Here is a 15,772-nt window from a genome sequence, read left to right as displayed (position 1 = left end):
CAGAGACCCTACCATCTGGGTCATCAGATTAAGGAAGGCTGTATTTCTCTAGAGAAAACCTAAGGGGGTGGGTGCAATCTTTATAAGGAGAGCAAAGATCCCTCTGAGAAGACACCCATGGGTAAAATACTAAGAGGGAAGGGAGGGGACCATACCCGTGTTGGGAGAAGAGTTCCCCAGCAGAAGGAACCGTGGCAATACAGGGGTAGCTGCAGGGAAGTGAGAGAAGGTGAAGGAGGAGAGGTGTCAGGCATCTTCATATAGGGCCATTGTGGGCTATGGTGGACCACACTGGCGTGTGTGCTTGCATACGTGTGTGTTTGTGTGTGTGTACATGCTTGTGGGTGGGAGGTGGTGGAGGAAGGACTTGTGATTGGTTCTTGCTATGTTGCCCAGGTTGAACTGAATTGTACGCCTTCCTCTTCAGCCTCCTAAGAGCTGGGGTTGTAGGCCCATACCATGCCTGTTAACACTGGCTGTCACAGGGTTGATGTCAGGCAAGCAGATGTGTCTGAGTCAGAGAGGGACCCGATGTGGGACATGTTAATAGGGAGCCAGTTCAGCCAGGCTGGGGACAGAGAGCACAGGGGAAGCTGCTGCTCCAGTCCATGGAGGAGATGACCAAATATGAACCTGGATGAAGGCTGGCAGAAGTGGAAGAGGGAGAATAAAGTTCTAGAACTATCTTGAAGAGGGAGTTCCCATTCTGTCTTTTAGGAGGAAGAGGGGTGGAAGGCAGTGCCTCGGGATGATTTGGAGTGCATCAGATAAGGCCAGCCCAGGTGTGAGGCCGAGATGACCCTGGGCTAGAAGTGACAGACATTTTCAGAGGTGGCATCCAGAGACCGATGGTACCTCGACACGGCTGCACCTATGATGCTTGCTTCAAGCTTCAGCACCACATCTACTTGCTGTGATCCCTTGAACAAGTGGTTTACTAACGTTTCTGTCCTGGGTGATGAGGATAAGCGTGAGGACGAAGATGATTTAAAAAAGAAAATACCCCTCTGAGACCCTGTACGTGGGGCAAGCTTGAAGGAGTTAAGACTAGGATTCCAGAGAGCGGAAAAACCTAGCACCAGACTCAGACCACGGCTCTAACAGGCCTGGTTTGCTGAGTGGAGGAAAACACCCACACACCTGCCTTTCCACCCATCTCTTTCTAGCCCTCACATCTGCCTCATCCCGCTCCAATTTCTATGCCTGTCGCATCCTTCCAGGAAGCCGTCGTCTCCCCTTCCTCTGGAGGTCCTGAGAGTCTGGCCCCTTCCCGCTGCTACCTCTAGCTTCCACCTCGACGCGCTGTCTCCCTGCATCTCCTCCCGCCTCCCCTCCCCTACCCGCGTCTAGCCACTGCGCATGCTCCCTCAGTGCCCCTCCTTCTCTATTCCCCCATCCCCCGCCAGTGTCTGGGCCTCGTCCCCTTCTCTCTGTCTCCCTCTCCTCCCCCATCTCTTCCCCCCGACACTGACACCCCGTTACTCCGGCAGTCTCCTCAGTTCCAGCCTTTCTCTCCAACACCCGCCATCCAAGGTAAGATGGGAGGCTGGTGAGAAGGGGAGGGGCAAAGCATCCTGCATCCCTAGATAAACAAACCCCGGGAGGGGGCGGCCGAGACCCAGGGGCCTGGCACCCGAAGAGAAGAATGGGAGGCTGGGCCTGAGGGAGGTGGCAGCCGTTGGGGCGCATATCCCCGGCCTTCTATTGAGTAACAGGGATCTCTGTGGCTGCCAAAACCAGAGCTGCGGACAAGGAGCCACCCGGGGTTCTGTGGGCTTGAACCCCCCGCGCTGTGGGGCGCCATCTCTAGCTGACCTCTATTTTCAGAATTAGCCTTCAGGCCACCCCTCCAACTTTGTTCAAGCCCCCCAGAGCTACCGAGGACCATGACTAAGACAGATCCTGCCCCAATGGCCCCTCCACCCCGAGGGGAGGAGGAAGAAGAGGAGGAAGAGGATGAACCTGTCCCAGAAGCCCCCAGCCCCACCCAAGAACGCCGGCAGAAGCCTGTTGTGCACCCCTCAGCACCTGCCCCACTCCCCAAGGACTACGGTAACCACTGTCCCCACCCTGGAATCTTTGGAGCGTTAGGTGTCTTGGCTGAGCCGTATTGATGGTGATGGTGGGGGCATGCTAAAAGTGGTTCAGGGTAGTCTTAGTTGCAGAGCCTTTTAGACCGCTCCCCTTCCTCAATTACATTCATCTATTGGAGAATGGGGCTGGAAAAATTCTAGTCTCCCATTCATGACACCAGTTCAATCGTTTAGTCATTCAGCAAACATTGCACGGACGCTGCTGTGAACCTAACTTTACGCTAGACACTGGGGCTACAGCACAGAGCAAGGCTCTCCTAAAGCTTTGCTGAGAGAGCTCCCAGGCCCCAAGCACAGCCACACGAATGAGCCTAAATATGAATACAGGAGACAATGAGGCTGATTTTATCCAGAACAGTGCTGCGAGAGCCTTTAAAGACAGGGTTCCCCTTTGGAGGTCCCATCTGGGGAAGATCCAGTTTGGAGTGGGGGGAGGTGGCTGCAGGAGAATTAAACACAGGAATAAAGGATCTAGGGTACAAGGATGTGAGGTAGGAGCTGAGAGCAGCTTGAGAAACAAAGCGTCTTACCATGCACGGAGGGCTAAGTATCACAGGCTTTGTGATAAGGATCCAGGCATGAGCCTTGCTTTCAGAGAGACCCACCAAATTACCTCCTGAGTGCACAGTGGAGTTCGTGCCGTCACAGTATCCAAAGACAGAGCCTTCCTTCCAGCCCGAGACTCTGGGGAGCTGGGCTGGGTCGCTCTGATGATGCGTGTTGCAGGTTGAGGTCCAAAGTGCAAGGAGGAAACAGTCGTAAGCAATATGGAGAGAGAGCTCCAGCTGGAGAAGAGAGTTTGGAGTGGGAAGACGACAAAGCCACATTTAGGGGGTGATCAGAGTGGAGGTGAACCAAGGAACAGATCCGGAAGGGACTTGAAACCACGCCAAGGACTGATACTGTATTATGAGTGTGAATGGAGAGAACAGTACGTGTAATTTAAAAGTGGCAGGTTCGATGGACAGTCTTGTTATTACATTTTAATAGACTTGGTGAGTGTGTTTGCACATGTATGCCGCAGTGTGTGTGTGGCGGTCAGGGGACACATTTCGGATGTCAGTCCTCTCCTTCCACCATGTGAGTCCCAGGGACCGAACTCAGGTCATCAGGCTTGGTACCAAGCTTTTACCTTAACCAGCAGAGCCAACTCACTGGCTCTTGATTGACAGCCTTAAAAGGTCCTTCTGGCTTCTGATTAGAGAGATGGGACTCAGCCAGGGCTGGATCCAGGACTTCTCCAGAGAAAGCATTGACTGGGAATTCCCAGTAGCTGTGAGATTCAGACACTAGTACCAGGTTTAGAGAGGCGGCAGTGCTGGAATGAGGCCGGAGGGAACGCCTGTGAACATGTCACCTACCAGAGGTAGACCAGAGGGACAAACCTCAGACTAATTAGAAAAACAAAAAGAATATTAGCTGGTGAGGTGGCTCAGTTGATGTAGTCTTTGCCATGCAACCGTGAGCAGCTGGGTCCCCAACATGCATAAAAAGCTGGGCACGACTGCTGGCCTCTGTGATCTCAGTGCTGAGGAGACAGAGACAGGGGGATACCTCCGGCTGACTGCCCTGTCTAGATAATCGGTGAGCTCCAGGTTCCATAAGAGACCCTGTCTATCCAAAAACTAAGGTGACCAGTTGAGGAAGTCACCCAGTAGCAACCTCTGTTTTCCACAGTGGACTCTGTCCGTCTGTGTGTGCACAGAGGCTCGCACACAATATAATCTGGGGGTTTGGGGTGTAGTAGGAGTGCCCACCCCAGAAACTGGATCTGTCTGGAAGGCACAGCCCCTAGGCTAGACTGTTGGAGTAATCCTGCTTAGAACAAGGGATCTCTTTTAATGTGGCTTATTCCAGAGAGAAAGCTATGGGGGGCATTTGTCCAGTTCATACGTTACTTCCGAAGAGTAACATTGGGCCTTTCCTGTGTGCTAGGTACTGTGTGCAGTGGGCAGAAGGATGGCACCCCCAGCTGTGGGGCCAGAGGCATAAGGAAGGCAGGACAGAAACCCGGTGTTGACGTCCCAGGGAAGGTGACAAGTGAAAGTGGGAGAGAAAGAGAACAGCAGCAAGGGCCTGGGGGTGTGGTTTGGTGGCAGAGTGCTTGCTTAGAGGAAGACCTTGGATTCTGTCCTCAGCAGAGAGAGGGAGGAAGAGAAAGAGGTAGCAGAGGAAACACTGAGGTGGGAGCCTACACACTGTGTTTGGAGAATGCGCTGTGCTGAGGTATAAGAGGAAGCTCATCCAGGAGGGAGTGTAGTGGTGTGGACCCCACGATGTGAGGAGGTCTTTCTGTGGAGGTGACGTCTGCAGAGATGAAGGGCTGAGGGAGGGGCTGCCATGGGACAACAGCAAGTGCCGAGAAACAAGAATTTGCTTGGCACATTGGAGGGACAGAAGGTCAGTTGGCTGAAGGGGACCGAGGGAGAGGGAAAGTGCAGAAAATGGAGGGGCCAGATTGTGCACAGCCTAGTGCGCCACAGGAGGACTGTGGACAGTCCTGTAAAAGGGATGGGAGCCAGGAAAAAGTTCTGAGCCAAGAAAGGCTGTGACGTTGGTGAGTAGGGCAGGACTCCTGACTCACTGTCCATGGGTCACGTCTCTGGGCTGTGTGGGATCCAGTCAGCACATGCTGAGGCCCTGCTGAGTGCCACTGAGAGAACACTTGCCAGCATCTCACATGGGAAGATAGACGTGCCGTTAGCACTGACTTGACAGGCCTCAGACCAGAGCTCCATTTTGGTCGTTCAGGGCTCCATTTTGTATATGCTACACAGAGCTTACATTTTAAATATTTACTACTATTATTATTATTATTTACTTTTTTTGAGACAGGGTTTCTCTGTGTAACAACTCTGGCTGTCCTAGAACTCACTTTGTAGACCAGGCTGGCCTCAAACTCACAAGGATCCACCAGCCTCGGCCTCCTGAGTCCTGGGACAAAAGGCATGCACCACCATCGCCTGGCCTTACTACTTTTTAAATTATGCATATGTATGCATGTCTGTGTGTGGATAGACGCCCAGAGGTGTCAAATCACCCTGGACCTAGAGTTCCAGGAGATGTGAGCCATGTGATGTGGGTGCTAGGAACTGAACTCAAGTCTTCTGCAAGAGCAGCAGTCAGTCTTAACCCCTGAGTCATCTACCTGGCCTCAAAACCCCAAGACTTCTGGCTCAGTTATTTGAGATGGGGCCCCACTGTGTATCCCTGGCTGGCCTAGAACTTGTTTTTTCAGACTAGGCTGTCGTACAATTCATAAAGCTATCTCTGTTGTCTCTCCAGTGTTCCACATAAGTGCTCTATGTCCTGCCTGGTTTTTTAGTTTGTTTGTTTCTCTGTGTAGCCCTGGCTGTCCTGGAACTCATTCTATAGACCAGACTGGCCTCAAACTCACAGAGATTCCTCTGCCTCTGCTTCCCAAGTGCTGAGATTAAAGGTGTGCACCACCACCGCCCAGCCCTCTGGAAATTTTACTAGGCTGTGCGTGTGTGTGTGTGTGTGTGTGTGTGTGTGTGTGTATGTGTGTGTGGTGCTGAGGACTGAATTCAGGACTTTGTGCACACTAAGCAAGCAGTCTACTGCTGAGCTGTGTCTCCAGCAGCTAGATTTTGGAGATCAGGCTGACCTAGAATTTGCCTGTCTATTCAGTTAGTCCATGCCAGCTTCAGCCTACCAATATTCCTGACGTTATTGCCGAGTGCTGAGATGCCCAGCATGTGCTGCCTCTCCCAGCTCCCTCTGCCCATAGTTTGACTGAGTCACTAGGGTTCAGAGCCTTAGGGACCCTTGAACATGGAGATCTGAAGGTGCAGAACCTGCAACTACTGTTTCAAAGGACAGAATTACCTGATTGTCCAATTTCTCAAGATATCGGGCATTTATATGTTATCCAAAGTCTCAAGATATCGGGCATCTCTATGTTATTCATTTAATGCCCTTTTTATGTTGGAACTTGCTGGTCTTCCAGAAAACACCTGTGGGTTGGCTGTAGCCTGGGACCACCAACTGTGTATTCTAGACTCTAAGGGCAATGATCTGGGGTCTCCTTCCTCAAGATGTCGAGGGGAGTCAGCTTGCCTGGGGTGACTCTGTGCTTCTTTCTCCAGCTTTCACCTTCTTCGATCCCAATGACCCTGCGTGCCAGGAGATTCTGTTTGACCCGAAGACCACCATCCCAGAGCTGTTCGCCATCGTTCGCCAGTGGGTGCCCCAAGTGCAGCACAAAATAGACGTCATCGGCAATGAGGTAGGAGCGTCCTGGGAGACTGGGGGTGGAGGAGCTTCGGTGCCCCCGGATTTGGGTAACCCTATGTTGTCTTCTGACTCTCCTAGATTCTGCGTCGTGGCTGCCACGTGAATGATCGCGATGGACTCACCGACATGACACTGCTCCATTATGCGTGCAAGGCTGGGGCCCATGGAGTCGGTGAGAGCCCAGACCCCAAAACCTCGGCTCTCAATCCAGATACCCTCAAAACCACCAAAGACTCTGGCCCTAAGAGTCCATCTGGACCCCAAATCTAAGACCCCAAATACAGACCTCCGGAGTCCCTCCCTACATGTTGGTGCATGTGGTTGAGAAAGGCTTCCAAGCTGACCCTGGCTCTTTTGCAGGAGACCCTGCAGCAGCGGTGCGTCTCTCACAGCAGCTGCTGGCGCTGGGCGCAGATGTGACCCTGCGCAGCCGCTGGACCAACATGAATGCGCTTCACTATGCGGCTTATTTTGATGTGCCAGACCTAGTGCGTGTGCTGCTGAAGGGGGCAAGGCCCAGGGGTGAGTAGGCGGACCCTGGCTGGGACGAGGAGGGGCCCGGAGTGCCCCGAGTTTTGAGAGTGTAGGGGCCAGGATCTGGGTAAGGGGAGAAGACCCAAGATGAAAAGGTAAGAAATGAGGCCTGATCTTAAAAGGTGAAGGGATAAAAACAGGAAGCAGGGGCTGGAGGGGCGCGGGAGGGGGGCGGGGCTCAGGGGGTAGGGTAGACGACATTGGGATGGAAGGGAAGGGTGAGCAAGTGGGCAAGATGGGTGCAGCCTAGAGCCAGGGAGCCCGGAGCAGGGAGTGGGGCTCCATGTGGACCAGGAAGTCGCTCACTCATCACTCCTCTCTCACCTGCCCACTCCCAGTGGTGAACTCGACGTGCAGTGACTTCAACCATGGCTCAGCTCTGCACATCGCTGCTTCGAATCTGTGCCTGGGCGCCGCCAAATGTTTACTGGAGCATGGTGCCAACCCAGCGCTGAGGGTACTGCCGCCACGCCTTTATCTCCTCCCTCCTGCCATCCTCTTCCCTTCAGCTAGTCTCTGCAGAGGATCAAGACCCCTCCTAAAATATTAGGAAAGCGAGACAGGGTTTCTTTGTGTCACAGTCCTGGCTGTCCTGGAACTAGCTCTTGAAGACCAGGCTGGCCTTGAACTCCCAGAGACCCACCTGCCTCTGCCTCCGGAGTGCTGGGATTAAAGGCGTGGGTCACAGCTGCTGGCTATAAGCCGTTTTACAGTGGGGAATCTGGGGGAGGGGGCGGATCAAAAGACTTGCCCTGGATGTGCTATGGGAAAATGGAGGGCAATGCTCTTTTTTTTCAGTCCTGGTTGACCAGAATCTGTGATGTAACAAGTCCCAGAGTCTTGGAGGTTGAGTCTGTATCTTTTTCTGTTGTTTGGCTTTGTTTGCTAGGACTAAAGGTGCGCCCCATGCCCCCACCGTGCCAACGTTTCTTCTTTTTTGAGACAAGGTTCCACAATATATCCCTGACTGACCTGGAACTCACTCTGTAGACCTGGCAGGAGTGCACCACTATACCCAGGCCACATCTATGTCTTTATGCCCCATTTCTTCTTACTTCCAAGTTGGCCTGAGCTGTAACCTAGCATAACTCCTTCTTTACTCAATCTGGGGGTCTGAGGTGTGATTCCCAAGAGGGTATGGCTTGTCCCACTCAGTCCCTATTCCTTCTGTTCTCTTTGGCCCACAGAATCGAAAGGGACAGGTACCAGCGGAAGTGGTCCCGGACCCTATGGACATGTCCCTTGACAAGGCAGAGGCGGCACTGGTGGCCAAGGAACTACGGACCCTGCTGGAAGAGGCTGTGCCACTGTCTTGCACCCTTCCCAAAGTCACACTACCCAACTATGACAATGTTCCAGGCAATCTCATGCTCAGTGCCCTGGGCCTGCGCCTAGGAGACCGAGTGCTGCTAGATGGCCAGAAGGTCAGGAGCTGGGGGGCGGGGGGACTCAGAGTCGGGTGCATGGGCCGTAGACAGGCTGACCCTTTGCTCACTGCCCCAGCAGTCACACCGTACTTCATTCTAGAAGGTGCTCTACCCTGTGCTGAGCTCTGGCTCTGGCGAGGAAACACACCTGTCCCCTGACAGTGACAGCCCAATACAGAAGTGCTTAGCATAGCTCTACACACCTATGGCTCCCCTGGAAGGCTTGTGGGCCACTTCACCCTCAGGTACAAAGTCAAGGCTTTGACGGGGATGACGGGCTAGAGAGCACCATGGTGAGGTCCACCTGGAAGACATGTGGCCCAGGAGAAGAGAAGCAGAAAGTGCCCCAAGTTCAAACAAATGGGGGTGGGGAGAGGCAGAGAAAACCTGCCTCCATCCAGGCTCCTCAGCTTTCACCATTCTCCTGGTGTTCCTCATGCTGAGCCCATTTGTTTAGGACAGAGGGTTGGGTCAATCCCAGCTCTGGTCTCGTGGAGTTCTGCTACTGTTCATGGAATAGAGACCGTGAAGTACTGCTATGGTTAAGGTCATGTCCAGTGGTAGCAAGGGCTGTGAAAAACATTCAGTGCCAGATTTAGGCAACCGTCTCTGGCTGGAGGCAAGAGGGGTTTAGCAGGAGTTGTTCCTCCTGGAGGAGGTGATGTCCAGGCTGAGAGAGTAGCTCGCAGCAGTTATGACCCAGGAGATAGGAGGGAAAGTGTGAGAGCAGAGGAATTGTGGGTAAGAGGGGCTCTAGAGAGGTCAGAAGGTGATGGATCACACCAGACCTGCAGGGGTCTAGAAGGAACTGGGAGTTTGGTTTTTGCCCAGTGAGAAACTGTGAGGTCACATTTTGTTTCTTGACCAAAAACTCATGGGGCTGTGAGATGGCAGAGGTAGAGGTGTGCTGGTCACGCAGGCCCCACAACCTGAGTTCAAACCCCGGAGTCCATGTAGAGGTAGAAGAACCGACTCCAGAGAGTTATACAATTGTGTGTATAGATATCTGTGTGCACAGGAATGCAGTGCCCAGAGGGTCCAGGTGTGGCTGTTGGACCACCTGGAGCTAGAGTCATATGTGGTTTGTGTGCCTCCTGATGTGGGTGCTGGGAACCAAACTGCTATTTTAAAGAACAGTAAGTGCTCTTAGCCACTGAACCATCTCCCCAGCATCCTTATGTGTCTTAAAAAGGCTTCCTTCCTCCCCTGTTTTTTTTTTTTTTTTTTTTTTGGTTTTTCGAGACAGGGTTTCTCTGTGGCTTTGGAGCCTGTCCTGGAACTAGCTCTGTAGACCAGGCTGGTCTCGTACTCACAGAGATCCGCCTGCCTCTGCCTCCCGAGTGCTGGGATTAAAGGCGTGCGCCACCATCGCCCCGCCCTCCCCTGTTCTTAAGCCACGTGTGATGTCACATGCTTGAAATCCAGCACTGGGGGAGACTAAGACAGAAAGATCAAGATATCTAGGCCTAGCTCAAGGTGGGGATGACAAGGACACATTAGCTGAGACGGGGTCTCACTCTGTGGCCTTGGCTAGACTGGAACCTGCTGAGTCCTTCTGCCTCAGCGTCAAGTGCTGAAGTTGCAGGCATGAGTCACCAGACCTGGCGCCAGTTTTCACTTGTATGTTACCTGTGGCTATGGCTTCGCTGTGGTAGGTAGGACAGTTCCATGAGAGCATATTTTGCTGATGATGCTGGGGATGGAGCCCAGGGCCAGTGAGTTCTGTATCTCCCTCCCCTTAGCATCTTCACCAAGTAGATACAAGCTTTGTTCCCTCTTGGTGGATAAGAACTGAGGCATATGGAGATGCAGTTTCATAGCTAGGAGTAGTGATATCAGAGCTGAGAACTGGACCTGGGTTCCCACATCCACCCTGCCATGCTGTCTATAGTAGCGCACTGTGTTCACTATGGTCCAAGCCCTGTCACCCTTGTCTCCCCAGACGGGCACGCTGCGGTTCTGCGGGACCACCGAGTTCGCCAGCGGCCAGTGGGTGGGCGTGGAGCTAGATGAACCGGAGGGCAAGAACGATGGCAGTGTTGGGGGTGTCCGGTACTTTATCTGCCCTCCAAAGCAGGGTCAGTCTCTAACTGGGGCCCGGGATGGTGGGATGGGGATATGGCCAGTTCTTATGATGCTGCTGTTTGGGGAAAGGGGTGGTGTTGGGGACACAGCAAAGGGAGAGAGAGGGTCTCTTTTTACTTGGAAGATGCCAAACGTAGGTTCTGCCTCCTCCCCAGGTCTCTTTGCTTCTGTGTCCAAGATCTCCAAGGCAGTGGACGCACCCCCCTCTTCTGTTACCTCCACGCCCCGGACTCCCCGGATGGATTTCTCCCGTGTAACTGGCAAAGGCCGGAGGGAACACAAAGGTAAGGAGTGAGAAGAGCCAGCCTTGGGGACATCATGTGGGTAGCTCAGCTCCTGGGATTCTGTTGAGAATACGCAACTCCCTGCTTCAGGGATGTGGTTTCTCCTTTGGCTCGCCATTGACCCAACTCAGCTTTTGGAAGGACCTCTGGGGTTCCCAACCTCCTGAGATGTAGTTTCCTCTAAGGCTCAAAGACCAATTTTAGGGTAGAATCTGTCTCTAGAGGTTATTGTTCCAGAAGTTTCTGGAGTATAATAGTTTGTAAATAAAGGTACTCTCAGAGCAAAATTCAGCTTCATCTTCCCACCTTCCCCCGCTCTGAGGTATGTGCCTACGTATGGACGAGTGTTGGCAGGTGCGCTCATACATGTATGCATGCTCGTGTGGAAATCCTCCTGCCTCTGCCTCCTCAGTGCTGGGATTAAAGGCACGTGCCACCACTGCCCAGCTTCCACTTTCTCTCACTGAACCTGATCATACATTTGGCTAGGCTGGCCAGCACTCAGGCTCCAGGGATTCGCCCTCTCAGTGCATCCCTGCACGTGGCTTTTCACCTGGGTGCTGGGGATCCAAGCTCACATTCTCACACTTGTGTTGAGCTCTGCCCTTTGAGATGAAGTCCCACTGGGTTGCACAGGCTGCTCTCAACCACACTGACGCAAGTGGTCTTGCCCCAGTCTCCCGAGTCCTGAGACTATAGGCGTACACCACTGCCTTTAATTCTTTTAATTCTTGGTCCTGCTGAGAAACGTCATTCGGGACTTGAGGTCCGCTAGGCAAGTGCTGTTCTCCCGAGCCACACCTCCAGCTCCCTTCCCTGCATTTTCAAAGGAAAATGTTGGGGCTCATGACTTCTGCCTCAGGTTTTTCTTTGGTCTGCATATATTTACCTTCCATTCCCAGGGAAGAAGAAGTCGCCATCTTCCCCATCTCTGGGCAGCCTACAGCAGCGTGAAGGGGCCAAGGCTGAAGTTGGAGACCAAGTCCTTGTCGCCGGCCAGAAGCAGGGGATTGTGCGCTTCTATGGGAAGACTGACTTTGCTCCAGGTGAGGTGGGAGTCTGGGCTGGGGCGTGGCTCTGATGTGTAAGGGCCTAGGTTCCATGCTCAGCACTGAGGTTAAGGCCTGCTCACTACGCCCTGCCGCAGGTTACTGGTATGGCATCGAGCTGGACCAACCCACAGGCAAACATGACGGCTCTGTGTTTGGAGTTCGGTACTTTACCTGCGCCCCGCGACATGGGGTCTTTGCACCAGCTTCACGCATCCAGAGGTGAGTCTTACTCTGCCCCTCAACTTGGGAAGCCACCTAGAGCCCACGCCTCCCCTCAGATTGCCTCTTCTTGGACAGACAGGACACTATGGTTGATGTCATACTATACCTCTTTCCTTGGTGCTCTCTGGGGTGCAGCTCCTATCCTTCACGGCTCTGAATTTTCTGTGTCTCCCCAGGATTGGTGGATCCACCGATCCCCCTGGAGACAGTGTTGGAGCCAAAAAAGTGCATCAAGTTACAAGTGAGTTGGAGGCTGGGATGCAGGGAGCCATGTGGGTCTTGGGAGAAGGGCTGTAGGTTCTCAGGTATGCTAGTAATAGTCTCTGGCATTTCATTTGATACACATGGCCCAGTAAAATCTAAGATAGGGTCCCAGGGAAGATAGGTACTGTAGATAAGGGAAGGTTAACAAGGCTATGATGGTTTGGAATATAGTTTAAGTTATAGAGCCCCTGCCTAGAATCCCCAAGTGAGGGGCTAGGGTGTGGCTCAGTGGTAGAGCCCCTGCCTAGAATCCCCAAGTGAGGGGCTAGGGTGTGGCTCAGTGGTAGAGCCCCTGCCTAGAATCCCCCAGTGAGGGGCTGGGGTGTGGCTCAGTGGTAGAGCCCCTGCCTAGAATCTCCCAGTGAGAGCTAGGCAGTGGTGGCACACTCCTTTTTAATCCCAGCACTTGGGAGGCAGAGACTGGTGGATCTCTGTTAGTTGGAGGCCAGCCTGGTCTACAGAGAGTTCCAGGACAGGTTCTAAAGCTACACAAAGAAACCGTGTTTTGAAAAACCAAAAGGAAAAAAAAAAAAGACGAACGACCTAGTGAGGATCTGGGGTGGGGTATGGCTCAGCATGCATACATAGGCCCTGGGTTCCATCTTTAGCACTGAGAAAAAACCACAGACTATTTGTGGAGATGGAGAGTTGGCTCAGTGGTCAAGAGCACTGGTTCTTCCAGAAGACCCGGGCTCAATTCCCAGCACCCACATGGTGGCCCACTACTGCCTGTAAATCCAGTTCCAGAGGATCTGACATAGACATACATGCAGGCAAAACATCAGTGTGCATGTGCACACACATAGAAATCTATAAGACCAACATTCATGGAGCTGAGGGGGAAGGATCGTGAATTTAAGATGAACCTCAACTACACAGTGAGACCATTTAGGAAAGTAACCTAACTAACAAAACGCAAGGCTCTAAGCAGCGTTCAATGGAAGTTTTGGAGGCATGGGTAATTATTGGCAGGGGCAGGGGAGGCAGAGCAAGTATTTATGACTGGAGGTTCAGATGCATATGGCAACTGAATGAATCTGGTCAAGGCCTGGAGACATGGACAGATATCATGACAGAGTAGGGCATGGGATGATAACCCGGCTGAGTCTACTGTCATCTCACTTGGAACCTTGCCTTCCTCTCTAGTGACACAGCCCAAACGCACCTTCACAACAGTCCGGACCCCAAAGGACATTGCATCAGAGAACTCTATCTCCAGGTGCGTGGCAAACCATCTAGCAGAATGGTAGAGATAGCTACAAGGCCATTGGCTATGGGTGTCCACAGCCCTACGTGGGCTGGAAATGGAAGTTAAGTTGTGAGTACTGGATGTGGTGGTGTATGCCTATGATCCCAGCACCCAGAGGGCCAGAGGATCAAGAATTCCATGCACCCTGGGCTACACAATGAGACAGTCTCATAAAAACCCTTAAAAAAAAAAGAATGCCAGATGGTGGTGTTGCACACCTCTAATCCTAGCACTTGGGAGGCAGAGGCAGGTGGATCTCTGTGAGTTTGAGAGAGAGAAAGAGAGAGAGACCATCTTTAGAATGAAGGGTTTGACTGACTTGTGGAGACTTCAGCTAAAGGAAGTAGAGACCCCAACACACACACACACACACACACACACACACACGCACGCACACACCACATACATGCACATACACAATACATGTACACACACATGCACATACAGCACACCACACACACACACTGCACAAGCCTAAGAAGGCACAGCCAGAGGCAGAGTGCCACACACAGGAATGGATGAGGGAGCCAGATGTCTCCCCGTGTGACCTGCTTCTCCCTCTTTCAGATTACTCTTCTGCTGCTGGTTTCCCTGGATGCTGAGGGCGGAGATGCAGTCCTAGAGGCCCTGGATACCTGACAAAGAGACAGCATCCCCTCTAGCATCTCCTGACTCAAGGAGCCCCCCCCAATCACCCCAAGATAGAGACTCCCAGTGATACCTCCAGAATAGAAACCCCCTGTTAGCCAGCCCTCGATTACTGAGGTCCCATTGTTAACAGATCTCCCATGACAGCTCCCCAAACACAGACCTCATGTTACCCCAAAAAGAGATTCCCTGAGTAGCACCTTCAGGCTAGTCCCCTGTCCCCTACCTTTCAGAGCAGAGTTTCCCCCAATAAACACATTTCCACATCACCCAAGTGATGCTGGCCCTCTCCACGACAGGACATTCTTGAGTCACTCAGCAGTGGATCAGAGGCCCACCCCCATTCTCCTTAAGCATAGGTCATACCTCCAGAACAGCCGTCCATATCACCGTCCCCATCGAACATCAGTCTCCTCGAGATGCTGTGACCCCAAGGTCACCTGAAAGCCCCCATACGCTAATCTCCTTATCAGATACCCCATTCACTAAGACCCTATTCTCACCCCCGAAGAAGATACCCACTTAACCAGCCCAGTCATCCCCAATTTGCAAACACCAAACCAGTCCTGGAAGTATGAATTACAGGACACCAAGTCTTCCTGCCCTCTGCGCCCTTGAGAAAACCCCAGTGCCTTGTACGAAGCCCACCCCACATGGCCCACAGTCCCTGTGCTGGCCAAGGCTCCCAGAAAATTCTCTATTTTTTAAAAGTAATAACTTTCCCCTTAGGGGAAATCCCCAAATTTGGAGACCCCCCATTCTAGAATTCTGGGGAATTCAAATTCCAGAGAATATATATATATATATCCCCCAATTCCCGATGCCTCCAACTCCTACAATCCCTAGAACGCCCCAAATTTCTAATTCCCAAGACTCCCCCTACCCAGGTCACAGAATCTTCAAATCCCCAGGGAATCCCAAATTTAAGACCCCAAATTCAAACTCTCAGGAAACCCCCAACCACAAGGTCCTTAGGACCGGGAGGAAGGAACCTGTTGCTAGGAGAAATCCCAGGCTTCCAGGACTTCTCAAACCTGACTCCCAGGCGCCAGGAGACCCTACAGGGGGTCCCACCTTTGGGAACAAGAATAGAGAGGATTCCAGTGCCCTCAGTCCATGGATCTTCTGATCTCCCAAACTCCAAATTTCTCGGGCCCCATCCTCAAGGGAACCCCCAAGTCCAAAATCTCTGACTTCTAATTTGTGCAGGGCCCTGGGGCTCTCACAGGACGCCGAGTCTTGGAGTCCCTATTCCAATCTACCTTCCGGTCACAGGTCCAAGACACTGAGTCATCGGCCCCAAATGACCTCACAGCACCTGGGCCAGACCAACAGCCTGAGGGAGAACCTGAAGGCCCCGTGGGTCCAGAGCACACCTGGGGCCCTGATCACCAAGGACAGCTCACAACTGCCCCTTCACTGCATGGTCCCCAAACTCAGCATGACTCCTGTCCTCTACAATAAAGACGTTTCTATGGCCTTCTGGTGTCAGGTCTCTGGGGGTTTACTGCCCTGTGCCCTCGCTGGGTAAGGATGGGGGAGGAAAGTCATTCTTTAAAGTCAATTCCCGGCGTCAACGGCGTAAGAATGACAGATTGACCTGCAGAAGATTATTAGCGTTTCGGGTTCCTTCCCTGGGGTCTCCCTCGCTGCGATT

At 52.7% G+C, this 15,772-nt stretch overlaps 1 protein-coding gene across 2 annotated transcripts; it reads left to right on the top strand.

Annotated features, from left to right (window-relative positions):
• Positions 1 to 1,182: 1,182 nt before the first annotated feature.
• Positions 1,183 to 15,595, top strand: Clip3 (CAP-Gly domain containing linker protein 3). 2 transcript variants are annotated; one of them, XM_075985575.1, is made up of 14 exons: positions 1,183 to 1,533; positions 1,828 to 2,052; positions 6,203 to 6,342; positions 6,429 to 6,522; positions 6,711 to 6,872; positions 7,223 to 7,341; positions 8,072 to 8,308; positions 10,254 to 10,389; positions 10,552 to 10,680; positions 11,583 to 11,726; positions 11,828 to 11,951; positions 12,131 to 12,195; positions 13,365 to 13,437; positions 14,035 to 15,595. In XM_075985575.1, the coding sequence occupies exons 2-14, from the start codon at positions 1,887 to 1,889 to the stop codon at positions 14,087 to 14,089; spliced, it is 1,644 nt and encodes a 547-aa protein (XP_075841690.1). In that variant the 5' UTR covers positions 1,183 to 1,533; positions 1,828 to 1,886; the 3' UTR covers positions 14,090 to 15,595. The 2 variants fall into 2 exon arrangements, with proteins under 2 accessions (XP_075841690.1, XP_075841700.1); XM_075985585.1 differs by having other exon boundaries at positions 1,185 to 1,533; positions 1,865 to 2,052.
• Positions 15,596 to 15,772: the final 177 nt, after the last annotated feature.

Source organism: Microtus pennsylvanicus, chromosome 1, assembly GCF_037038515.1.
Source record: "Microtus pennsylvanicus isolate mMicPen1 chromosome 1, mMicPen1.hap1, whole genome shotgun sequence".
NCBI classification, from domain to species: Eukaryota; Metazoa; Chordata; class Mammalia; order Rodentia; family Cricetidae; genus Microtus; species Microtus pennsylvanicus.
The sequence above is the reverse complement of the archived record's forward strand: the minus strand, read 5'-3'. Positions and strand labels throughout refer to the sequence as shown.

Excerpts from the sequence above, each read along its gene's own strand:
- Clip3 (XM_075985575.1), top strand. The coding sequence starts at position 1,887 with ATGACTAAGACAGATCCTGCCCCAATGGCCCCTCCACCCCGAGGGGAG. Across the intron at positions 10,390-10,551 it reads TATCTGCCCTCCAAAGCAGG|GTCTCTTTGCTTCTGTGTCC; the intron begins GTCAGTCTCTAA and ends CCTCCTCCCCAG. Across the intron at positions 12,196-13,364 it reads AAAAGTGCATCAAGTTACAA|TGACACAGCCCAAACGCACC; the intron begins GTGAGTTGGAGG and ends CTTCCTCTCTAG.